The sequence below is a fragment of the Rhizoctonia solani genome, chromosome 7, assembly GCF_016906535.1.
Source record: "Rhizoctonia solani chromosome 7, complete sequence".
Classification (NCBI taxonomy): Eukaryota; Fungi; Basidiomycota; class Agaricomycetes; order Cantharellales; family Ceratobasidiaceae; genus Rhizoctonia; species Rhizoctonia solani.
In genome coordinates this window covers 656,551-682,751 of record NC_057376.1, presented here as the reverse complement: position 1 = coordinate 682,751, position 26,201 = coordinate 656,551, and the positions used below count along the sequence as shown (strand labels likewise).

Here is a 26,201-nt window from a genome sequence, read left to right as displayed (position 1 = left end):
TGCATATAGTTACAATAATCATATTCACCACAATGCAGTCAGCTTGAAGTTAATAGTGAGAATTTGACCCAATGTATCTTCTTGGGACTTGGTTCTAACAACACTTCCTCATTTAAACTTTACTGAGGCCAATACGTTTGTTGTAATGAGAGCTTATAACAAGACTTCTTAGCTCAGTGGTAGAGCGTGAGATTCCAGCTTGCCTTGGAACCTCCTCAAGGTCATCCGTTCAATCCGGGTAGAGGTCATTCCTTTTTGCACATGTTTTTACTGAGTAAACAAGTCCTGAGATGGCACATGAGCTCTCTCACACTCACTTACAGTGATCTGGAAATATCTGATAGTTTGTTGTTTTTGTCAACTTGGGCTCCTGTCTAATTTGTTCCCCTCCTAGGACATGTCAAGCTACAGACATACAGTTCTAATCTATCTGCCTTTTTTTGTCCTTAAGTAGTTGTTTGGCATCTCTTCCAGCAGTTGGGTCACCATCTTTCCTTAATAATGGCATAGACTGTGAAAAATTATGGACATACTCAACAAAAATTGTTTGTGTTGTGACTGTTGTGGATAGGGAAAATAAGTAATAAAAGAATATACTCTAAAAGGAAAGAGAGATATTAAATGAGAAAAAAGGATAAAAAGGTAACTGGCTAACTATAAAAGGTAAGAGAACTGCCCACCACCAGTGACAGTGGACAGAGAAGAAGAATACAAGATTGAGGGTATCACAGATGCAGAGGAGCATGTCATAAACAGAGGAAAATAGAACTAGCCAGAATTGAACCAGCTTGACCACTAAGCCATAGAGCCCTATTATTCCTCTGCTGACAACCCATGATTACACCTGCTACCCCCCAAATTTGGGCTTGGGCCTGCATGCAACCACTTGTACTGGTCATGTGACTGTGTCCAGGACAGAGCACAACAGAGAATGGTTCTTCAGGGTCAAATGAAAAGGATACACATCAGAAGAAAACACATGGGAGCCCCAAGAGAACCTCAAAAATGCTGGGAAATTTTTTAAAAAGTACAAAGAATATATGAAGAAGAAGGCCCTTGGTGCTGCCAAGGCCCTTAGAGGGGGGGCAGAGTTGTAGACACACTTATACCAAGGGAATTTATTCCTGATTTCTCAAATTTAAACAAAGTAAAACAAGCAACTTTTTTGATCATGTGACCTTGTCACTTATATCATATGCTAAGCACCAAGCCACATCCACATCCATGCTTACTCAAGCAATGTGGCCACCTCCACCCAATGACATCATTATGACACATCAGTGACACATATGCATGAGTAAGGCCACAATTGGAGCAGGGTTCTTATTACATTTAGATAGCTTCCTGTCCTAGATGTCTGTTGGGACATTGAGGGTGCAGGTGCTTGTGGCTGGGTGATACAGTAAGCAAACTGCTTAAGGCGGTGATGAGGTACCCTACAACAACTAGCTAAGTATCTACAATGATCAAAGCCCTACAGGCAATGACCAGGCTATGTATCTACAGTAGGGAAGCCGCTTAAGGCAGTAGACTAAGTGTGCAGCTAAGTGGTTACTGGGCTTAAGGCCCTTGTACAGTGTTTGGATGCAACAAGAGGTAATCAACCTGGGTGTTACCATGGTTGGTTGGCCTCCTTATATATTCTATGGAACAACTAATTACAAATACAATATATCCAATACCTAATCCAATAGGAACCCTGCTCTGCAGTTGGCCTTACTCATGTAAACATGTCACTGATATGTCATGATGACATCATCAGTGGAGGTGGCTACATGTACTGAATAAGCGCAGAGGAGGATGTGGCTTGGCACTTAGTGTATGATATAAGCACCAATGTCACATGATTGAAAATGTTGTCTGTTTGAGTTTGTTTAAATTTGAGAAAATTGGAATAAATTCCATGGTATCAAGTGTGTCTACAACACTTCCTTTCCCACACACATTGTATTTGTAATTAGTACTCTCTGTTGTAGACACACTTGATACCAGGGAATTTATTCCCATTTTCTCAAATTTAAACAAAGTTAAACGGACAACATTTTCAATCACGTGACCTTGGCGCTTATATCATACACTAAGCGCCAAGCCATGTCCCCCTTTGCGCTTACTCATCACATGTAGCCACCTCCACCTATGACGTCATCATGACACGTCAGTGACACGTATGCATGAGTAAGGCTGACTGCAGAGTAGGGTTCTTATTTGATACAATATTGCATATGGACATATTTGTAATTAGGTAGCTCTGTAATATATAAGGAGGACAACCAACAATGGTAACACCCAGGTCAATTACCTCTTGTTGCATCCCACATTGTACAAGGGCCTTACAGCCCAGTAAATTACTTAGTTACACGCCTTAAGCATTGTCCTCACTGTACATACGTAGTTTGCCGCCGCCTTATAGCGTGTGGCCACTGTAGTTAGTTAGTTAGACGTTGTAGGGTAGACTGTACCACCTCAAGCAGCTCATATCTTGTATCCCACACGGCCGTAAGCGCCTGCGCCCTTGACGTCCTTACAGATGTCTAGGACACTCTCTGTAAGATATAAGGAGGCCAACCAACCATGGTAACACCCAGGTTGATTACCATTTGTTGCACTCCACACACTGTACAAGGCCTTACAGCCAGTAACACTTAGTGTCATGACCCATGCCTTTGCTGGCATGTCTCCTGACCAAGCCACCTACTAATAGGATATTCCACAGTCTTTAGAAGGCCGCATATACTCACATATATGCAGTCAGAACTGTCATTACTCTAAGGGCTCATGACTTAGAGACTGACAGTCCACCAGGGTCACATGACCTCCCCCCTCCAGTTCTTTATCAAATACTATACTAAACTACTACAGATTTGAGGTGGGGGGGATGACATAATCTCTCTATAATAATATATTATTCAGGCCTTGCCTGTGGGCTCCCTTTGTCATGCCCTAGAGGCGTGACCACCTTAGAATCCACTAAGTCAAAGAAATAGTGAATATATGCGCTATTTTCATGAAGATTTATGGATATATGCATTGTTATGCTATTTAGGTGCTAAGCACTTATTATGTAATCATATCACATGATCTTTAGTCATGTGATCATGTCTTTCTTATCTTTGGTCATGTGACCTTATCTTTGTTATTGTGTTTGTCAATGTATATACTCTTCCCCTTCTCTGTTGAATATATAAGGAGGGTTCTGAGTGTTGTAAATTGGGGGAAAAGAGGTTAAGACTCTGGTGCTGAGCAGAGTCTGTGTTGGAAGATTCCCAATTTCCAAGTTAAGTAAAGAAGTAGCTTCTTTAGGGTTCTCTGGGTCTAGCTATCTTGAATACAATCAACTACAGATATATCCTTTCTCAGTGTAAAGTGTCTTAGTAAGTATTCCTGTAAGGGCAAGAGTACTGGCTCAGGTTCCCTTTGGCAGAGATAGTTATGTAAGTTTCACTCCTAGTTGCAGGAACTAACTGGTTACTTAGTATATATCCTTCTTTAAGGATGATTGCCTTCTGTTCACTTAACCTAAGAACTCTGTATCAGGTCTACAACCTTTCCACACTATGGGTACTTGGGAGATCCACTTATACAAGTTTAAGTTATTTGAAATCTTGAGGCACAATATATCACACAATTGAGAGGGGCAAGCCCAAACCCAAGAGTGACAGTCAACAGTAACAGTGAGGTGGAGTAAAGTGGGGTGCCCTCCAAGGGTATGCAAGAGTCCTGTTGTACACCACTGTAAGGTGGGTACACGCTGGTGAAGGCGGGCGCTTGTGGCTGTACTACTATGCAGGTTTATGTAATCTAACTACTTAAGGCTATCTACTACTAACTAAGTTGCTTATGGCAACAACTAACTATCTACTGGTGACGCAAAGGGGCCTTAGGCCTGGAGGTGTGGTGAGTTAGGTAAGGGGGGTGATGCGTCAGCAGAACTTCTGGGGGCCGGCTACTTAGCTGGCTGATGCCTCCTCAATGGATATGAGACAAGGTAAAATTGACTTGGGGTCTCCAAGCAATTTCCCTGCTGTATATATAGAAGAGAGCGCACTATCTACATGGTCTGTGTGCGTGAGAAAGGAAGTACATGTGTGAAATGAGAATTGTGCTGCGGACTGCGCAGAAGCATGGATTTCTCCTAAGCGCCCTTGGCACGGCATCTTGGCACGGCATCTTGGCATAATAAGCGCCAAGATCATGTGATCAAAAAACAAAAGATATCAAGTCCGTAAAAAATACTAAAAATAAGAGAAAATTTGTGTGATTCCAGTGGTATAGATAAGGAGGTTATAACAAGTCCCCTTTTATACCCTAGAGTGGCAAGGTTACTGAGTCATTCACCTAGTCAGAGTATGAGTATGACTTGCTTAGGACTGTGCTTCCTAAGACTTTGATTGGTGGGTGGGAAGGCACAGATATGACTAGGATGGAATGTGACTGCTCTTGGGTTGAACTGCAATTAGTTAAAAATAGAAACATCTAAATACATGACTCAGTCTATCAAGAAATGCTTGGCAGCCAATGAGCACTTAGAGTGAGTCATTAGTGTGAGACATTCTGGTGGCAAGCAGAATGACTCATAAGCAGGATTTGCAGTGCCACTAGAAATTACTAAATAAGGAAAATCTTAGTAATCTCATGAGAGGTATGACTCAACTGAGCTAGGAATAAGGTTCATTTGCCAAGTTAGAGCTAGTCATGTGATGAGCTAGATGTAAAGATATAAATATAATGATTAGTAAGGTACTTGAGCCACATAGATATAATCTTGTGCAGCTAATATCTCTGTGAGATCTTATTGTATGAGCATGTGACAGGCAGCGTTAGAACAAGCAAAAGGAGCTCTATTCAATGATATGTAACACATACAGTCAATATGAGTGTTACATAGAGTAATGACAGGAATAATGGAAAATAAGAGACAAATGGCCATTAAATCAGAAAGTCAGATATATACAGATTGTTGTGGATGGTGAGCTGTGAATGAAATATCATGTAATACATAACAACTTGCCTATGCAACAGGGGGGACCCTGAATATTTCTGTATGTAGCCACAAGATAGAATCTTGAATAATAAATACTACAAACAAGAGAAATATTACTTGCTACTGTTTATTTACTCAGCTGAATTTATATATATTTAAATGAGCAAGAAAATAATAGCATATATGCAGAAGATATTGCATGTTGAGGGTATTCCTGAGACTTATAGGTTCTGCAAAGGTTGCAATTGGATAGAGGGACCTTGAAAACCTTAGTTTGCATCTTTATCTTATTTTATTCACTTTAGTATTACTTGTGTAATTAATAAGATAAGTACAGATTATGGAAGAAATGTCATATCCATAACACCTGCCCACTAGCAAGTAGCCCACCTTGCAGTGCAGTTACAACAACAGATTTGGACAACACTCAAGTTGTAAACAAGAGCATGGCAGGGATGGAACAATTGGCAGCAATTAGAAGGAAAATGCTCAATGGTGGTGCTGGACCTAGCACATAGATTTGGATAAAATACATGTGACTGTATGTTGTTAGTGAATTAATTGTGCATGTTTTGTGGCACATACATTTTTGGTAGCCACAGCTCTGTTCTCAAGTGAGCTAGCATGTTTGTTGCCTTGTCTTGACTGCCATGGACAACACTATGCTTGGTATTAATGCTGCTAGAAATCTGCACTTGTTTGACAATGGTTTTCTTCAAATGATCAAAAAACCACCTACAACTATGGTTGACCCCAATGGCAATATCATTGATGATCCTATACTGACCAACCTGCCATGTGATTCATCCTCTGGCAATACCAACCAAACTGCCCCAAATCCTGTACCTTTTGATGCTGAACTCATGGGATTATTGGGTAACAGGAAAGCACTCACATTCATTGAATGCATGTGCAACACATTTGAGAGCCAAACTGAGGATCTTTGGGGGCAATGGGAAGAAGCCACCAAAAAGCTCATGCAGGAGAACATCCATGCAAGGTCCCCAACAATACAGGTGTGTCAAGAACAAATCAACAAATTGTATTGGACATATGTATTTCATCAACAACAACATCTCCCACAAGAAAGATTTTGGGATGAAACTACTTTTGTGAAACACTGCAAAAAATTTCTGATTGCTTTGGTACATTTTCATACAATTTTTGATTTAAGCTAAAGTACTTTAAAGATTACCTGTAGTCAAGGACACTCTGGTGGTTGCATCAAAGTTGATACTTTCAAACAATGGTGTTCCAACCTAGTATCACTAGTAGGGCAAAACATGATTGATAGCAAAGGTACCCAGGTTGGAACCAAGGCACTCACATCAGGGCTGTATGCACAATTCCATGATGTATCCTTGTGCTGTGCATGCCAAACCATATTTGCTTGTCTTGGCTAACCTCTTGTCCTAGACGTCTGTAGGGACGTCAAGGAGGCAGGCGCTTGTGGCCAGATGTATCTACATATAAACTGCTTAAGGTGGTGTGCAAGCTACCTACAACAACAACCAGCTATACTACAGGGACCAAGGCCATAAGGGTGATGGCAAGCTATGTAAGTACAACTGAGAGACCGCTTAAGGCTGTGGGGACAACGTAACTAAGTGGTTGCTGGGCTATAAGGCCCTTGTACAAGATAGAGATGCAACAAGAGGTAATTGACCTGGGTGTTACCATGGTTGGTTGTCCTCCTTATATATTACAGAGCTACCTAATTACAAATATGTCCATATGCAATATTGTATCAAATAAGAACCCTACTCTGCAGTCAGCCTTACTCATGCATACGTGTCACTGACGTGTCATGATGATGTCATAGGTGGAGGTGGCTACATGTGATGAGTAAGCGCAAAGGGGGACATGGCTTGGCGCTTAGCGTATGATATAAGCGCCAAGGTCACGTGATTGAAAATGTTGTCCGTTTAACTTTGTTTAAATTTGAGAAAATTGGAATAAATTCCATGGTATTAATTGTGTCTACAACACCTCTTCTTAGTTTGTGTTCAGTTTGAACTCAGTTGTGAACCTCCCACCTGTTTGTGGATTGGCCATCTAGAACTGTTGCTCATATATCAAGTTGCAATCTGCCTATCCAAGAAACACAGGCAAGCATTGGTTCTTCAAACCATCCTAGGTATGTCAATGGCTTTCCAGGTTGGAGCCTGAGTTGGTTCTTTGGGATGGTCACATGGACAGTATTGTGAAAAGGGCAAGGTAAGTGCTTTTTTATGTATCTGTACATGTGCTAATGCTGTAAGCAGTTCATGAAATGCAAAGATGTTATAATCAAGCAAATGGACTATGGCATTTGGGATGCAGAGGTTGTGTTGATGAACCAAAAGGTAGTACCAACCATACAATGCACAACCAACACTGATGATTGGTGTCTTAGGGATGGAATTTGTCAGACAATATGGCTTGCCTGCTCAAGTACAGACTGTCAGCCATCACAAAGATGCATATGCTATGGTTCAACACCCCCTCATTACTATTGCTTCATTTAATGCAGATGGGGGCACTGAAAGACTGCAAAGTGTTATAACCTCCTAAAAACATACCACTGGAATTGCCTATTTTTTCCAATATTTTTACTATTTTTTATGGACTCAAGATCTTATGTTTTTTAATCATGTGATCTTGGCGCTTATTATGCCAAGATGCCGCGCCAAGATGCCATGCCAAGGGCGCTTAGGAGAAATCCATGCTTCTGCGCAGCCTGCAGCACACTTCTTATTTCATCTGTGTACTTCTTTTCTCATGAGCACAGACCATGTAAATAGTGCCCTTATATACAGCAGGGAAATTGCTTGGATACACCAAGTCAATTTTACCTTGTCTCTTACACATTAGAGAAGGCCCCCAGGCAGCTAAGTAGCTGCCCCCCAGTAGTAGTACACACTTACCCCCTTAACCCTTACTCATCACACCTCCCAGGCCTAAGGCCCCACCGTCCAAATAGTTACAGTAGAAGCGCCTTATAGTGCTAGTAGTATAGCCTAGTTATTAGTTAGTCAAAGATACCTTGTATTAGATACAGCCTTAAGCGCCTGTCATTAGCATGTGACCAACCTTACAGTTGGGTCACAACACAAAGTGAGCATTCATTAGTATATACCTGCCATTGACTCAATGCTCTCTAGTTGCTTGTGGACATATTCAACTACAAAGATCAATTTTTTGTTATCAAAAAGGAGTTTCTCAAAAAACCCTTGTATGTACATTATTCATGTCTCAAGAGCAATTGACAAGCCCATCCAGATTCCTTGAATAGACTCACCAGAGGCTTGGTCTTGTTGATGGTCAACCAGCTAGTGCTATTGGAATGACTGCCTTGCTCAACACATTGGGGAGGCCAGCTGGGTTTACTGTTGTCAACTATCATGCTCTTTGTAGAGACAGCACCACTGTGGTTGGTTGGTTTTGAGATTATATATTCTTCTAACTAACAAAATCTAGCTTGAGATCCTTTTTGGGGTTCAAGTTGGGCAGCTCTTCCTAGGTCATCAGGAGGCAGACTTGGCATTTACCAACAGCTATACTAAGGGAACACTCCATCTACCTGTCACAGAGGCCCAGTTAGGACTTTTAGCCCACAAGCTACCTCTGCATCAAAAAGTGAGTTGCAACATCACATGTCATGACCCACTCCACCCTTTACATGAGTCCTGACCTTGTCAAGCCTCCAACACACTCATGTTGCACACCAACATGACCGCAAGCACGCATATACTCGCACATATGCACTCAGAACCTCTGAGTTCCCACATATAAGAGACTTATGGTCAACATGGCTGGACTTAGTGATATTTGTCATAAACAGAGGAAAATAGAACTAGCTGGAATTGAACCAGCTTGACCACTAAGCCATAGAGCCCTATTATTCCTCTGCTGACAACCCATGATTACACCTGCTACCCCCCAAATTTGGGCTTGGGCCAGCATGCAACCACTTGTACTGGTCATGTGACCATGTCCAGGACAATATTCTCTAAGTCCAGGTCACATGACCTCCCCCCTCCAGTCTTTTATCAAATACTATACTAAAATACTACAGATTTGAGGTGGGGGGGATGACATAATCTTTTCTATAATAATATATTATTCAGACCTTGCCCACAGGCTCCCTTAACATTGGCCCACAGCTAGGGGGGCAGGGGGAGTGCAACATCCCCCAGCAACATATATTATTCATAGATCACTGTGCATCATATACTATATATATCTTTGAAAGTGGATATATATGGTAATAACCCCTCCAGATATGGGTTATGACATCACAGTATATTTATTATACTTATTGGTTGTCAGATTAGCCTCCAACATCACCAACAAGAAGGTCTTGTTGCAAACACACTCCTCAACACAGGCTTCTGTATCAAAGCTTCAGCTGAAGAGGCAGCTGAAATTGCTGGCAATGATGACAGTGCCTCTGGCATTCCACAAGAACCCATGAAGAAAAAAAGAGTCAGAGGAAACCTGTTGGTAAAACTGACCAACAAACAGACAGAGGATGTTATGGATATGACATTTCTTCAATAATCTGTACTTATTTTATTAATTACACTAGCAATCTTACATTAAACAAATGAGACAAAGATGCAAACTAAGGTTTTCAAGGTCCCTCTATCCAATAGTGACCTTTACAAAACCTACAAACCTTAGGAATACCCTCAATATGTAATGCCTTCTGCATATATGCTGTTTTCTCACTCATTTAAATATATATAAATTCAGCTGAGTAGATAAACAGTAACAAGTAATATTTCTCTTGTTTGTAGTATTTATTATTCAAGATTCTATCTTGTGGCTACACACAGAAATATTCAGGGTCCCCCCTGTTGCATAGGCAAGTGCTCTGGTGCTTAATCAGCGCTTAAGCGCCAACGCACTAAATGCGCCTTTTCTCCATCACCCAGGCATCCCACACTGCCAAATTGCTTGCGCTTAGGTGCGCCTGTTTGTGCGCTCCAGAACGCTGGGTCAAACTCCCAAAACAGACAACATTTGGCAGAGTTATGCCCCATTTACTGTAAGAACCCAATGCAGCGGTATCCTACCTTTGGGACTGTTTACTCCAAGGATGAAACACTTAGCCTTGGGACATCTAAGGACCCACACAGGTAAATACTGCCTTGGGGCAAACATTGCCTTGGGGCAAATATTAGGATCTGTTGTTTGTTTACTATGTACCAAAGTATTGGCTCTCTCAAGTGTTTCAGTTGCCACATGTACCTCCTGTACCCCCTCTTGGTATCAATCATGTATATACTTGTTTGTGCACCTTCTCAGGGTATAAAAGGACCCTGTGAAGACACTTCTAATGCATCTTACTTTTATCCTACTTTTACTCTTATATATTGACATATACACACAAGCCTTTAACAGCTTATCTGCACATTTACTTTAGTGATTGACTCACTGTAAATAGCATAGGAGGTTATTTGGCGCACTAAGACCATAGGCCAGTCCCAACAGACACAGGGTAACCTATTAGTGTACTTACTGCAACCCTGTGCCCCTTGACTGTCACAGTTGTTGAGTTCAACATTGAGTATAGTGCAACAATACTGTAAGGATTGTTGTGATTGAGTGATAGTGTTTCATTTTAAGGTGAGTAGTTTGGGAGCTATACAAATGTATCTTAGCTTGTACTACGTTTGCGTAGAGAACTCAGTATATAGACAGTACCTATACAAATGTATCTACAGGTACTATAAGCATGATAAATATGAGAGAGAAGATTAGAGGAAAATACCTTAGCTTGTACTATGTTTGCGTAGAGAACTAAGGAAAAGGAGAACACATGTTTGTTTATATACAACACATCACAATTGTAAGAGGTAATAAGTATGTAACATGAATGCAAGATATTGAAAATCCAACATTTCAATCCACCATACCCTCTATATTGTAGATAGCTTTATCTACAATATCTCATAAATCCTAGATATATTTTAGGTAAACCCCATAAGTCTTAAGTCTTACTTAAGCATATATAAGTCCTATACTTATTAGGCAAACCCTATAAATCCTGTACATTAGTCAGGTAACCCTCTTACTTAAGGTACTATCCCAGAGATCTTAGGTATACATACCCTTAGTCACTTAGGCTTAAGTAATATTAGTCTAAGGTACTATACATAACCAACCACCTGCACTTCATAGTTGCTAGACTATTTGTTAGGAGTTGTTATTCCTGATAACTTAGCCTATATTGTGCATATATTCTGTGCATATATTCTGATTCTTAATACTAGTTCTTAGTTATTCCCATATACATTTTGTATATAGTAATTCTTTCTTACTCCTGTACTTACACAACTCTTAACAGAGGAAGTAATGGTACAAACCTACTGATGACCAAGTGCCAATAACTAAAGCTCCAATCCAGAACCACCCAACAATCAAACTGCTTGTAACCAGGCTTGAAGATTTATGGAACAAATTCTATACCCTCTTTCCTTGTGAGGCCATCTGTACACATGGTGGCCAAAAGGCTGAGTGGGTGAAGAGCATGACCAATACATACAAGGCTGATCCTACTTGCATTGAACATGCTGCGCATATTGCCAAGGCATGTGCTATTCCTTGTATCATACACATGTCTTACCTGCTACTCCAGCTTGGAGCAGAAATCAAGACTGTTCAGCAGGACAGAACAGCCAATGTGAGAAAGGTGACAAGGCAAGTGCAAGTAAAAACAGAAAAAGAGAGGAAAGTAGCCAAGGCCAAAACACCAACCATTTACACAACCAACAAGGTGAACCAAGCACATAGCTATGCAGAGAAGATGAGTAGCTCAATACAAGTACCAAAACCAAGCAAGCATCTCAAGGTAAGGCACTTGTACCACCAATATTTTAACTCATTCACTTGTACAGGATCTTGAAGATATGATAAAACTTGTGAGTTGAGTTCAAAGCCCTGGTTCTGTTACTCACATATGTGTATAGCCCAAATTTGGCAAGGGAATCCTATCTGACAAGTGTTGATGCATTCTATCCAGCACCAACCTTATTCAAGAAATCAAGGATGCTGAAGACAACCAAAAGAATGAGCAGGACAATTGTCTAGTCAATGAGGACAAGGAAGACAACCAAGACAGCATTGTTGCACCCAAATTTCAAGATGTTGACAATCTCAAGGTTTTAGATGTCAACCTTGTTGAGACAAAGAAAGAATGGATGAGCTGGATCCTTGAACCATTAATTGTCAATGGTTTTTATGAGCAGCTAGCCAAGGTATGTCAATTCACTATATTTTCATACCATGATACATGTATTATCTTAGGAGCACAATGGCAAATTCCCATGTCTCCTATGCAAATCTTTACCCAAGGAGCTCAAGCCTAGGACACCTGTTGGAAATCATCCATGTCAGGAGATTTTTCCAAGTAGGGTTGGACTCAAGCAACACCAGTAAGTTGGTCATCTTAGCATCTGTTCTTCTCTTACATTGAACAGGGATCTTTTACACACACCTTGGTTTGACTTGATTCAGTACATGATCACAGAGGATCCCAAAGTCTTCAGGTGTCCTGCTCAGGACTGTCTTTTTTGGTACATCTGCTCCCATCATGTGTTCACTCCAGCTGACTAGTTATATTAGTGACAATACCCCCACTAGTGTGCTTGCCCACTGCCTAAAGGGGTGCAAAGAAAAAGCATTGTTCAAGAGCATTTGCTGTGCCCATGAGAAATTGTTGGAGAAGCAATGCCAAGATAGACCTACAAGAGAGAAGCTTCAGCAAGAAAAGCTGATGTGTGAGCTGATGGGGCCTGGAATTCAGCTTGCACAGAATGTCTTTGAAGGCACAAAGAAGATTTTGGGGACCTCACCAGAACAGGTGCTCCAACTTGCCCAGGATTGCAGAGTGCATATCTTTTGTAAATTAAACAACATTTATGCATATCATTTCCAGATCCCCAAGTCAAGTGTTACTCCTCACCTGAATGCCATTGCAGCCCTGAACAAGTGTGCATGCACTGCTATTGACAAAGAAGGGATTATTTGGGATCCTTATGCAAACAGGCCAATGGAAATGGTTTCCAGAGAGCTTTTGACTTTTGAGCATGACACAAATATCAATGCAAGATTGGCAAAAAAGAGGAAGCAGCAGATGTAGCCAATTTCTATCAATGAACATTTTTATTTAACAATCAATGCATAATTCTTAGCAGCCTACTCCCCCCAGTTCTTTTGTGCATGGCAACTGGAAGTCAAAGAGGTATAATTAAGATTGATTCATCTGCCTCCCTACAGCACCTGTACAACCAATTCTACTCCCTACCCCTTGTCTCCCATCATCATCTCCCTCTCTAGGATTGCCTCTATCACTTCTGCTGCAGCAGGCCCCCATCCCTTTACCATCATTGCCTTTGGTCTATCAATTATCATTGATATAAGTCAGTGTCACCACAGATGGGGACAATTTAATGCCAGCAAACATTGAGAGGGCACAGAAGCAGGGATTGAATGATGGATATTACCCCAGTTGCTTATAATGTTTATTCAATATACATTCCTTTGCAATGTGTAAAGCTTTGGATAAGATTTAAACTACAATATGTACATATGCAATTGGCTTGACTATTTGTTTTGGTGGCTGTAATCTATGTCATCTACTTTACTATGCTTGGAGCATTCTGGTATTCCTGCTTGAGCAATATGTAGTGGCTCAAACACAGTTACTGCCCTGCAGTTGCCAGGGGTTTGGTGGGAACAATGTCATGAGCCTCACCTCCTGACATGAATATGTATTGCCTGTCACTTCCTTCCCCCCCCCCAGTGCATTTGCCTGGGGAACTCATCTGTACCCATCCAATCTGTTTGTACAGTTCCTATCTTCCTTGTTTATGTTCTTCCCACTTCCTTGTTCCTTTCTTGCACTTAGTCCAGACTTATCCTGTTCTAAGTGCTTCTATCTTGCTTATCTTGCTGTGCACTGGCCTGGTTCACTGTGTAGAGCTTCTGAGCCATATGCTCTATCTTGCTTCCAAGTTGTGCAGCCTGGACACTGTCCCTTCTCCTTGTATTTACCCCCTTTCACTTTTGTTATAAAAGAAGACTGTGAATTTCCTTGGAAACCCCAAGAACAATTCACCTTGTCAATTTCCCACTTTCTCATCTGTGTGAATTGTCTCAATATCTCACAGCAGTCATTTCATTCTTGGTTGTGACAAACAAGCTGTGTCAGATGAACTGGCATTGGGTATGTCAGTAACAGTTATGTTTGAGACCAAGCTGGATATTGTAAATGGCGCACATGAAACTATAGTTGATGTCACTAAGACTTAACTTCTCTATCTACAGCATGCATGAAGATATGTATTTTGCAGGTAGATCTACTTGCATATGAACCCATCTGTGATTTTGTGCAAGGAAGTCTTGTGGTCCAAGGCCAAGATCATATCACATACATGCATGGGATATGCCCCTTGCCAGGGCAGGTGTCTCTGACAGGTCTCTGACAGCCAGGAGGCCCTGGACCTGGATTGAAAGGCTGTCACTGCTTTAGGTCATCCATTCAATCTGGGTAGAGGTCATTCCTTTTTGCACATGTTTTTACTGAGTAAACAAGCCCTGAGATGGCACATGAGCTCTCTCACACTCACTTACTGTCCTAGACATAGTCTGGGATGGTGTGGGTGATGGCACTTAAGGCTGGGAGGTACAAAAGATAACCTGCTTAAGGTGGTGAGGACCTATACTACAGCAATTAAGTACCTAACTACAGTAACCAAGCCACATAAGGCAACAGCAAGCTATCTAAGTACAGTGAGTAAACTGCTTAAGGCAGCAACAACTGAGTAACTAAGTGAGTTGCTGGGCTGTAAGGCCCTTGAACAGTTGGGTGATGCAACAGGAGGTAATCAACTTGGGTGTTACCATGGTTGGTTGGCCTCCTTATATATTACAGAGGTTGTTTAATTACAAATACACCATATGCAAAATCATAACCAATAAGAACCTGATCCACAGTTGGCCTTACTCATGCATACATGTCACTGATGTGTCATAATGATGTCATCAAGTGGAGGTGGCTATGTGTGATGAATAAGCACAGGAGGGGGCATGGCTCAGCGCTTAGTGTATAATATAGGTGCCAAAGTCATGTGATTGAAAAACTAGTCCAATTGCCTTTGTTTAAATTCAAGAAATTGGGAATAAATTCCCTGGTATCAAGTGTGTCTACAACACTTACAGTGATCTGTAAATATCTGATAGTTTGTTGTTTTTGTCAACTTGGGCTCCTGTCTAATTTGTTCCCCTCCTAGGACATGTCAAGCTACTGTTGTACGCCACTGTAAGGTGGGTACTTGCTAGTGGCGGGTGCTTAAGGCTGTAACCAATACAGACACTGCTTATGTAATCTAATCTAAGGCTATACTACTTAGCGCGTAAGGCGCTCTACTTCTAACTACTGTTGACAATGGGGCCTTAGGCCTGGGAGGTGTGGTAGGTAAATATAGGGGTTAATGTCTGAGTATTGGTGGGGGGCCGGCTACTTAGCTGGCTGGGTGATCCTCCTCAAATGAGTATGAGACAAGGTAAAATCAACTTGGGGTCTCCAAGCAATTTTCCTGCTGTATATATAGACAAAACAGAAGTATGTACATGGTCAAAGCGTGTGGGAAAGGAAGAGTCCATGTGAAAAAGGAAGTGTGCTGCAGGCTGCGCAGAAGCGTGGATTTCTCCTAAGCGCCCTTGGCACGGCATCTTGGCGCAGCATCTTGGCATAATAAGCGCCAAGATCACGTGATTGAAAAAGTAAAGATATCAAGTCTGTAAAAAATACTAAAAATATCAGAAAATCCAGGCAAATCCAGTGGTATAAGTTAGGAGGTTATAACAGCTACAGACATACAGTTCTAATCTATCTGCCTTTTTTTGTCCTTAAGTAGTTGTTTGGCATCCCTTCCAGCAGATCACAATGGTGTGACTAGTAGCTTCAAGGAAGAAGTATGTGAACAGTATGCCCAGCTATCCTATTCTATATGCCTAGTATATCTAATAGACTACTTGTGCTACAGTAGACACTGAGAGCAACAGCCACAGGAAAAATCACCCTACCTGGGAATGTTGCAGATCTAGTTGCTTTTTTGACTAGCCCTGCTAGTGGGAACATCACAGGTAGGAATGAAAATTCTATCACAGGACACTTACTTACATTTGTAGCAGGACAAACAGTAGTTATAAACAGGGGGATATTCATGATGTGATACAATCTGGTGGATGGCAAGGGATCTAGATGATTGTACCATGGCCTGTCATAACCTATATCTGGAAGTGTTATTACCATATATATCCACTGTCAAAGATATATAGTATATATGATGCACAGTGATATATGAATAATATATGTTGCTGGGGGATGTTGCACTCCCCCCACCCCCCTCACTGCAGGCCAATGTTAAGGTAGCCAACAGGCAAGGTCTGAATAATATATTATTATAGAAGAGATTATGTCATCCCCCCCCCCCACCTCAAATCTGTAGTAGTTTAGTATAGTATTTGATAAAAGACTGGAGGGGGGAGGTCATGTGACCTGGACTTAGAGAATATCACTAAGTCCAGCCATGTTGACCATAAGTCTCTTATATGTGGGAACTCAGAGGTTCTGAGTGCAGAAGTGCAAGTATATGCATGCTTGCAATCATGTTGATATGCAACATGAGCATGTTAGAGGCTTGACTAGGTCAGGACTCATGGAAAAGAATGGAGTGGGTCATGACATGGCCAAAGTCATGGCAGCCCTGTAAGCAGCATATTTAGAATTATTAAATCAAGCACTGCACAGTTTGAATAAATGGGTACAGATTGGCCATGTTTGAGATAGTATGGACTCTGTTGTGAAACTTCTAATAGTTCCATATGAAGTCTTCAAGTTCCTCTCCATCCTCTACCAACACCAACTTGACCAGTTCTTTCAGCTTAGCTTTGTTGCTTGAATTCTTGTTCTGGATTGGACAGGAGCAAACCACTTTAATCTTTTCCAAGCATAAACCAGTTGCATGGCATGCCACAGTGGTTTTCTTGAGTTCCATCAGGCCTTTTGCCCATAACACATGTAAATGTTCCAATTTGGGGACTAACCAAGGGTCTTCACACATGAGTAGTTGTTCAAGGTAAGTCTGTAACAAAATTTTGAGGGAATGGACTGTGGGGTATGCATTAAGTAGTAATAAGAGATTGTTCATGCTATTGTTGCCATTGGATTCATACAAAAGGTGGGACAATCTGAGAAAGTAAGGCCCAGAGTATCATAAACAGAGGAAAATAGAACTAGCTGGAATTGAACCAGCTTGACCACTAAGCCATAGAGCCCTATTATTCCTCTGCTGACAACCCATGATTACACCTGCTACCCCCCAAATTTGGGCTTGGGCCAGCATGCAACCACTTGTACTGGTCATGTGACTGTGTCCAGGACACAGAATCCTCTGTCTGTAGTTAGCCACCCCATACAATTTGGAGCAACAGACACCAGTAGTTGTCAATCCCTTCAAATCACCCACAAATCTGTAGTGCTTTGACATTTGGCACATCCAACATCAGAATGGTGTTGAATGTCCATGATGCCAAATCAATATCTGTGAGGGACAGTACTTGGAGATCATGCAATCAAACTTTGGGAAACTGGCTTGGAAGAGTTTCATCTACAAGCCCTATAGAAGCTCCTTCAACCATGGAGATTGAACAGGGGCACAACACTTTGAGGCATCAGGAAAAACGGTTTTCCTCCGTAGATGTCAATGTCTACAGTCCTCTACGGTAGACCTCTCTCTCTCTCCGTAGAAGCAAAGTAACCCCATGCTTCTACGTAGACTATCATATGACTTTGTAGTGCCTACTTGTGTTAGTTACGTTGGCGAGTTGGCAGAGGGGCTTGAACGTGATGAGTACAGTATCTCTAAACACCCAAGCGGCACGTGACCATTAGGTCTTGTTGCAGAGTTGGGGCTCCAAACACTCCAAATTGGAATTGGTGCTTAAACTTGTTTGATAATATCCACTTTGGAAGCTTCAGAGCGTTCTGATGTGGCCTATTGTTGATCCAGGCACACATTCGAACTCAAAGCCAATCTGTACGCAAATTGTGTGTATACCTTGTGATACGTGACTATACTAAGATACTAAGATAACAACAAAATGCTCAAACCAAAAGTAGAATATACATGCGCAAAATATTGACTATTAATGGATAGAAATGTAACCAACTATTGGGAAGCATGTCAACCAATGTTCGTGAACCAGAATATTACTTACTTTGTTCACTTTGTTGCGCCAGTTTGGCGCCAGTGATGCGCAAGTTCAAAGAGGAAAAAGCTTGCATACTTGTTGAATAGAAACCTACAACACGAAGATAATATATGGTCTTGCGTGCCAGGTCTAGCTCAGCCGTGGCGGACCCATAGTGAGGCGCAATATGACATGTAAGTTTGATCTCCGACAACGGCATGACAATTGCGAGGCGTTGACCATTGGGTGCCATTGAGTGGGCAGTCTTGTATAGATGGGTGCAGACGTCGAAGGACGAGTGGAAGGGGTTGAAAAGCTCGGCATAAATGAGTTTCTTGTTGTATAAGTGTCGTAAATGATCCGGAAGTTCAAAGATTGCTCGGACGCAACATGCGCAATACCCTACATAAAAAAGAGTAATTTTTACCAGGACGCCTAGATGTGTGAGAGACTCACAATGTAACCCATCACTTTTGTCGTCGTGTATGAATAACGCAGTGTCATACTCCGCCTCCCTTTTTGGCTGGCCATGCTCATCAACAACCATAGGGAATGCACGAATGACATTGGTTTTCTTGTCCTTGGTAGGTTTGAACGGAGGTGGGCTATGAATAAGGCGACATTGCCTCCATATTTGATACTTGTCGCTGGGTGAGATGACAAGGTTGCGTGCGTATAGGTCGTGTTGCTTGAGGAACAATTTGACAGCTGGAAGAAGTTTGGTGGCCCCATGTTTGGCAATAAGATGCGCGGCAGTGGCAACTAGGGTAGGCTTCTTTGAGTGTTTGATAGCTGGTTCTGGATAGAAGACTGATGGGCCATCCTGTTGGCCCGTTTCACTGTCAATCTGACACTCCTTGGCCCATGTTCCGTTGTCGACGTCCCTGCACTCCAGATCAACCTTGGGATCCCCATCCCCATCGGCCCCAAGCTTGTCTTCGGCAACTATGGCCTCCTCGTCAATACGGCCCTTGTCTTTGTCTTTGTCTTTGTCTTTGTCTTTGTCTTTGTCTTCGTTGTTGCCTTCGTCTTCATCTTTGTCTTCACCCTCGTCCTTGCTTTTGTCACCTAGAGTGAGCCGGTTCACTCCCCCAATAAACACCTCGTCGTCCCCATAATCACCGTCTTCATCTTCTAGACACAGAGGCTTGTCATCCGGGGAATCGCCAATCTTTGGAGCTTGTTGGTCATCCAGGTGCGCACGATGCATTGCGATTGCTTCAATTCGTTGAAGGTATGTTGCCATTTGTTGGATTACCTCCTTCTTGTTTGACGCATGGAACCCTTCCTTGGCACACGGTATATGCAACCGTTCAGGCAACTTGGTGTTAAACCCATCTGGAGTACCAAGCTTGCAAATGTAGTTTATGTAGTGGAGCATTGCATGGAGCTTTGCGATCATGTGAAAGGTGCGTACCGGTCCCTTTTCTTTGTAGGATCCTGCTCCCCCAATGCTCCTAATTGTCAAAAGATTTCTTTATTTTCATGGAGCTCTTGAACGTATTCATCCATCTCCACCAGATCGTCTTCTGTTAGCTCCGATGAATGCGCAAGATACATGAAGCGCGTCAACGCACGCGCGCATGCCATAACCTCTGGTTCTTGGTCTGCAACAATTGGTAAGAACGATTTACACTGAGCCTTGGCCTCTTTCCCGGTCCAGCAACTGATTTTTGTAACGCCTTTCTTGAAGTGCCGCAAATGTGGTGGGGGGACATTGCAATATACCGGTTATCGAACTCTTTTGCTCCTACAACATGTGCCAACCATTTTGAGAGGTGGTCTTTGAACACACCCTTGTATAGCTGGTGCAGTAGGTCCGGGGGGCAAAGTGTTCCAGTGTCTACCCATGGTAAGTCGGCCCAAAACGGTTTGATGTCCACTAAACCAAGGGTTTCAAATACAGCTGAACCCTCCCTGCAATGCTGCTCAATCGCCTCCAGGGTCCTTTCACAATTGCAAAGTGGATAGTTGGTATAATTGCCACGTTTGTCAGGCGGCACTTCACAGGTAGGACAGTAGGGTTGTCAAATAATCGCATACTTGCACTGCTCAACGAAATCGAGCATACCACCACAGAACACAGGGTATATGCGCCGCACAAATCCATCTGAGCAGACAACCTCGACCCCGTGCTTGCCTGCCTTGATCAAGGGCTCCACCAGCTTACGCATACAAGCGTGGAATAACTTGCGCTTTAAGTGCGCTTTCTTCACTGGGTCTGGTTCGCAGTCCAGGCTCATCACCGGTATGTAACCGATCAAAACCATTGCTTGTTTTGATATTTGACGACGGGTATGTTTGGGGATATTTCCTATGGTCAAGTATACGCAATGCGCCTTTTGATTGCCGACATGGACGGTAAGTGTGGTTTTGTCAGACGCAAGGAATGTTGGGATCAGGGTTGCGTGTTTGTCAGGGTGCATTTTCTATATGTGACGGTGAGTACGTTTGGATGCCCAACAAATTACTAGACTTGCCTGAAGGTTCCATATGCGGTTCGCAGCCATGGTCTTGCCAAACTTTTGTGTCTCACGGGTTGGACTTGTCCACACACGGGTAGGTTGCCATTGGATTAGATGCTTGAAGGTAGGGTTTTTACACATCTCGCTAATAGCAAGTAGTGAATCTTGGTGCCAAAGTTGCCCATGTTCAGACCTGTTGCTCCCAACAAGCTTCATTGTTGTGATGTTCCAGTTGAGCCCACGCGGTAGGTACTTATCAACGTCCATGATCATTTCACGGTTATTGTTCCAGGGGGTTGTACCCTGGAACTATTCTTCTCTGTGAGTCAATTTGCTTTGTGGCTGGTAAAATAACTTACCCGCTCCAATTTGAGTAGTTTTGTCCGCTTTTTGCCGGACATTCCCAAAGTTACGAGTAGTTCAGCAACTTCGAACACCTTGGGATCAGAGAGGGGCCAACGTCTTTGCGGGTTTGTCCCAGTTGGTTAAGTTCTTGCTTGGTGGCTGGTGAATCGGTGCCCCCGCAGTTGCAACTGGAAAATGCTCAACAAATGATTCGGTCCCTCGTATGCGCTTGTGCTTGGGCTGTTCAGCCTCCTCACTCTTGGTGGCGTAAAGTTCATCCCATGGTATGTCAATAGCTTCCATTTTGATATTGTCCAAAGCATCTTTGTTGATAATATCCAGCTGCTTGACCTCATGTTCCTGGGTATATGCGTCACCAACCCCTGCTTCTGCTTCGGCTATTGATGCCCTGTGCTCCTCGATACACGCCCCCTTTCTGCCAACGTGGATATTATAGCCGCGTCAAGACAAAAACAACTCAGAACAATATTCACAGGTATATTGCTCTTGGCGAGCGGCTTGTCGTCTTGCAGGCATTAAGGTAGGTTGGTCAAGAGGTAGATCATTCCATTAATCCGTTTGTGTTATTTAACATATTTTTTTGACTCCCCAGGTAGTCCACCCAGCCCGCACAAACCTATACTTTGCACTCTTGTTGAATGACTGTAGGTGTCCATTGCGTGTAAGTCCATCGCCACTTATGCTAAATATGGTAGGGCTGAACTTCCTAGTTTCAGGTTGCTTTCAGACCGCCTTTTGACTGTGTTCCGACTGTATCCCAACCGCTTCCACTGTTAAATACCCGCGGGTATGTTGACAGGCATTTTCTTGCTGCTTGTGCCACAGTCAAAAATATGAAATTGTTTATCATACCTGAATTGGTAATTGTACATTGACGTGACGGACCCTGGCCAAAGGATGCGCGACACCGTTTGTCGTGTTGTTACTTGTCTTTTGTCCCCCCTCCCCCACTCTTAGCAAAAAATGGTAGATTCAGGTTCAAAACGGACACTACGCGTGGACCCACCACGCGCAAAACGCGCTGAACAGAATGGTGAGTTTGTCCGACCTGTATTAGTACCTCAACTCACCGGCCGGCACAGACAAAGACATGGATCGGCTTAGGCGATTCCGGGAAACCAAGAAACGCAAGGAGAACATTCAAGAGCAGTACGAGATGCTCTCTCAGCAGCAACTCCACGAGGAGGTCCACAAGGAGGATGGAAGGGACAATTCAGCTGTCAATAACAAGAGTGGGTCCAACTTGGACGAAGAGGATACACCCGCGCCTCCCATAAAGAGGGGGGCCAAGGTTGGATCTACTGCTACCGCAAGTGCCAAAGCTACTGTGAAGACAAATGCTCAAGCAAATGGTGTGTTCATTTCAACTTGGTCGTGTTTGTTTTACGCTAATTTAACCAACTAGCTCATAAGGGAGCTGCCGCAAATAAGCTACTCCCTTCATCTGGTAACGCAACTGTCGATGAGGCCACGCTCAAATCTCAGCTAGTCGCAAATATTGCAATGCGCGACCGCTGGGCCGATCATTTCAACTTCTTGTTGAAGGAGCTGAGAATGGTTTGGGAGAACGGCAACATGCGTTCAACACTGGCGCCCACCGTGCAAGCTGCAGAAAGCACAGTTGGGGGCCTTACTAGCGATGAAGAGGTATGGTATTGGTTAATATATGCCTTATCCACTACTTACTTGCAGTAGCTTCAAGATTTGGGTACGGTCCAGGCAGACAACCCTAGTAATGCAAAGGGGACAAAGACTCGGAAAGGTATGCGATATTACCATTAGAAACAGACGCTAATTGTACTCTCTAGGACCTCTGTACAAGGGGGGCACATGTCTTCATATTAGAAGCAAATCTCGGGCATCAAGTGTATTGACTGCGCTCTCGGTTCGCTCAAGCTCTCCTGGGCTATTAAACCCATCTTCTCTATCAACAACCTTGTCTGTATATTGCCACGGCAGCCCTTGTTATCCTCAGCAAATTGCAATAATACTCCCGTGATTGTTAATTCCCACCGTCCTGCCCCCTTCAAGAAGCATATACCCACATTGTCCATCATGGCAACCACTAACAGGCTCCAAGATGCTCCCCCGGCACAACCCCGTCTCGCTCATTCTGATTTGGTGACTGCCATTGACTGGGATGTGGATTCTGATGACAAAAAGGCAGAACTCGAGCAAATTGAGCAAGACAGCACGGTATATGAACTGGGAGAAACAAGCTGTGACGAAGATGGACCGGCAAGTATTTTGACGAGTATTTTGACAATTAAAATTGAACCAACTAGCTGTTTATAGAAAAAAAAAGGGAAATCCAAGTCAAGCGACTATCAAGGGTTGGTTTGGGAGATTTTAGAGGCCACCCTCGACAAAGTTTTTGCTATCCTTCTCACTGAGGGATTTTTTATCGAACCGAAGCAACTTGACGAGTTGATTGCACGTACGTGGCATTTCTGCGCCAGCAGGGTTGTTGATGATCCTACCTTGAATTGTTATTCTATAAGTATCAACAAACTACGAGCGGTGAGCAACTCATGTTTATTACACAACGGGAGTAGCGCCTGAACACTTTGCAGATTAAATATTGTATTACTAGCTGGCAAGGAAAGCTGAAGGACGCAATCAAGCCGAAGATTCCCGGGGAATATGGTCTGACAAGAGCCCCTGCACAGGGTAAAACTAAAATTGAAAAACTTTTAAACCATGGCTTCCATACGCAAGTACGTAGCTTTATCGGATATGTGGGATTTATCAGGTATTTACTATTTACGACAGCCTGGTGCAAAGCCGCGTACAGGGTACTACGAACACCCGTTCCTGCAAACCGCATGTGATGCAACAGTTTTTACCAAACAAAAGGGCAAGCCACCAATTGGGACAAAATTTTCCAAGATGTTTGTGAAAATGCCGCTGCCAACAATAGCCCTCCTTTGCGCAATCATAAGTTCATTTTAATGTTGGAACCTAGGGTTGACGCCAATATGGGTATCATCTAAAAGATTCACTTTCTACTTGAAACATATCACAGCGACAAGGAAGAACACAACGACACAATCGTTAGGGAGATGTTGGAAGAATATTACAAGGATCATTTAGACAACCTGCTCACCCTGGCCGAAGTTGACCCAGACGCAATTGATCATATCCAGACAGGTATGTACCAACGTGGAATGTAAGTGGTTATTTACTATCTACATGTTTTCTTCATCACTAACTACATCCCGTTTGAACCAGTAAACAAGCACCTATCAAGCCTGCCATGATTGCGAAGTCCAAAGCCAAGGCAAATAGCCGCCGGCTCTCAATTAAGGATATTGTCCGTTTGGAACCTGGGCCCTTGATGGATTGCAAGGGTGAGGCGGATAGCGAAAGCAAGTTAAATAGTTGGGGTGGGAGCAAAAACAACGCAAAGACAATCGGGAGGAGCAGGAGGAGCAGGAAGGGAGCAAAAATGAGGAGGGTAGTGCGGCCGCTGGCGCCAGCACTGATACCGACCCCAATGTTGATGCCAACGCGGATATCAATGCCAAGGGAGAGGGAAAGCAGGAATCAGGCAAGGCTTTGGACGTGATCGAAGTCGGGCCCAACAACAGGTGGACGGCTGGTGGCGAGGAGAATGGGCGGGCCGGCAGGAAACGCAAAGATAGGAACGGGAAGGGGGCGGAGAGAGCGCCGGTCATAGGCAAGGCCTCAAGCAAGGCAGGCGAGGGAGAGGAGGTGGACAAGGGAGAGGGCAAACCGGCATCAAGGGGTGCAAAGAAGACAATTGCAACACCGAGAACGCCAAGAATATTTCGACTACGGTCCACCGTTCGACAGCCCCTCAGCACGGAAGATGCGCCCGAGGCAGAGAGCGAAGAGGCGCAGAAGGACAAAGAATATGGACGCAAGGGGCAAGCAAAGTTGGGAGAAACGGAAATGGAGAAAATAGTGGCAGCAAACGGAAGTCCGCGTGGGTGGGAATACCAATAATGAGCCTGAGCTGAGAAAGAGAACGAGGAGACCGGCTCTTGTTGGGGTGTGAGTTTATCAAAGCACTATTTTATTTGCCCCCAAAATCTATATTTTCTCCGGTCGTATTTTCTTTCCATCGCACACGCGTGTATATACGTTGCATGCCTGTTGAGAATCACATTTAGTTAATCTACGATCATTCAAACGTGTACAGCAACTGTTGAGTCTACGGTAGATAACAAAGGATACGTATAGAGTTGGTCAAACAACTACATCGTAGAAAGGGGCGTCTACAGTAGAAATATAGACCGCTACGGTAGAAATATGGACCTCTACGTAGAGGTACTGGTGATCCAATGCTACAAACGTCTACAGGCGTCTACGTAGACATTTCCTTTTTCTCTGATGGAATCAAGGATTGGCAGCAAGGAGTCCATTGAGGCACCATAGCTTGCAATCTTGAGCAATTAGTCTAGGTTGCAAATGGGTCAACCCAGTCAATTGAGGGTGGGAAGGGTGCCCAAACACATACAAGTTGGGAATACCCAGCAACCATGTAGTTTTCAGCCAAGGAGGGTCTTGGAACAACAACTGAGGTGTTGACCCAAGAAGTTTAGATAACTCAAACTGTTCCACTTGCCATAACTGCACTGGCCACAAATAAATAACCTCAAGGTATTCCAACAGAGGTAAATCCAATGTCCCAAGAAAGTGGAGCAAAGCAAGACAGGCACAAAGTCTAGTTGTTCAAATCAAACAACCCTCCATCTGGATGTAACACCCCCATGCTCTATGATGAATTTGAATGTATTGCAAGCATGTTGGCCATACTCTTCTATTGCTTAGGGATTTGAATTTCTCAGGACTTGCCAAATAAATCAATTGTGAACTCAAGTCAAGATGTGGGTCCACAACAAGACAAGTATAGCTTGGCGCAATCTAGCGCCATAGGGGGGTTGAAGATTGCAATACGTGTCCAAAGCTAACATTATAGTCAATAATCTAACTCTTATAGGGTGAGAACACATACAGCTGTTGTATCCAGTGCAGTATTTTGCCACGGGCAAGATACAGCCTAAAACACATGATATGTCTATCTCCCTTATTCTTTAGTATCGTGGTTAATTACCGTCACTACGTTCTGGCACGATCTTCGATTGGATCACCAACCCCAAATGCGACTGGCACGCACA

At 43.2% G+C, this 26,201-nt stretch overlaps 4 protein-coding genes and 1 non-coding gene across 5 annotated transcripts; 4 read left to right on the top strand and 1 right to left on the bottom strand.

Moving 5' to 3' along the window:
* Positions 1-162: 162 nt before the first annotated feature.
* RhiXN_12396 lies at positions 163-248 on the top strand. The gene has a single exon. It is a non-coding gene; the product is annotated as a tRNA-Trp (tRNA).
* Positions 249-5,631: 5,383 nt separating this feature from the next.
* Positions 5,632-7,526, top strand: RhiXN_06380 (chromosome partition; the record flags this gene model as incomplete). The annotated part of the gene is made up of 4 exons (XM_043326196.1): positions 5,632-5,997; positions 7,181-7,198; positions 7,246-7,326; positions 7,377-7,526. The coding sequence occupies 4 exons, from the start codon at positions 5,632-5,634 to the stop codon at positions 7,524-7,526; spliced, it is 615 nt and encodes a 204-aa protein (XP_043181628.1).
* Positions 7,527-11,585: 4,059 nt separating this feature from the next.
* Positions 11,586-13,109, top strand: RhiXN_06379 (myosin-2 heavy chain, non muscle; the record flags this gene model as incomplete). The annotated part of the gene is made up of 8 exons (XM_043326195.1): positions 11,586-11,819; positions 11,866-11,889; positions 11,938-11,969; positions 11,991-12,225; positions 12,275-12,402; positions 12,448-12,543; positions 12,593-12,857; positions 12,906-13,109. 8 exons carry the CDS (start codon positions 11,586-11,588, stop codon positions 13,107-13,109), a joined length of 1,218 nt encoding a protein of 405 aa, XP_043181627.1.
* A 5,136-nt stretch (positions 13,110-18,245) lies between these two features.
* Positions 18,246-19,628, bottom strand: RhiXN_06378 (uncharacterized protein; the record flags this gene model as incomplete). The annotated part of the gene is made up of 2 exons (XM_043326194.1): positions 18,246-18,628; positions 18,683-19,628. The coding sequence occupies 2 exons, from the start codon at positions 19,626-19,628 to the stop codon at positions 18,246-18,248; spliced, it is 1,329 nt and encodes a 442-aa protein (XP_043181626.1).
* A 2,392-nt stretch (positions 19,629-22,020) lies between these two features.
* Positions 22,021-25,026, top strand: RhiXN_06377 (uncharacterized protein; the record flags this gene model as incomplete). The annotated part of the gene is made up of 12 exons (XM_043326193.1): positions 22,021-22,090; positions 22,140-22,409; positions 22,463-22,704; positions 22,753-22,819; positions 22,866-22,942; positions 23,017-23,253; positions 23,353-23,577; positions 23,631-23,774; positions 23,830-23,948; positions 24,083-24,226; positions 24,289-24,407; positions 24,467-25,026. 12 exons carry the CDS (start codon positions 22,021-22,023, stop codon positions 25,024-25,026), a joined length of 2,274 nt encoding a protein of 757 aa, XP_043181625.1.
* Positions 25,027-26,201: the final 1,175 nt, after the last annotated feature.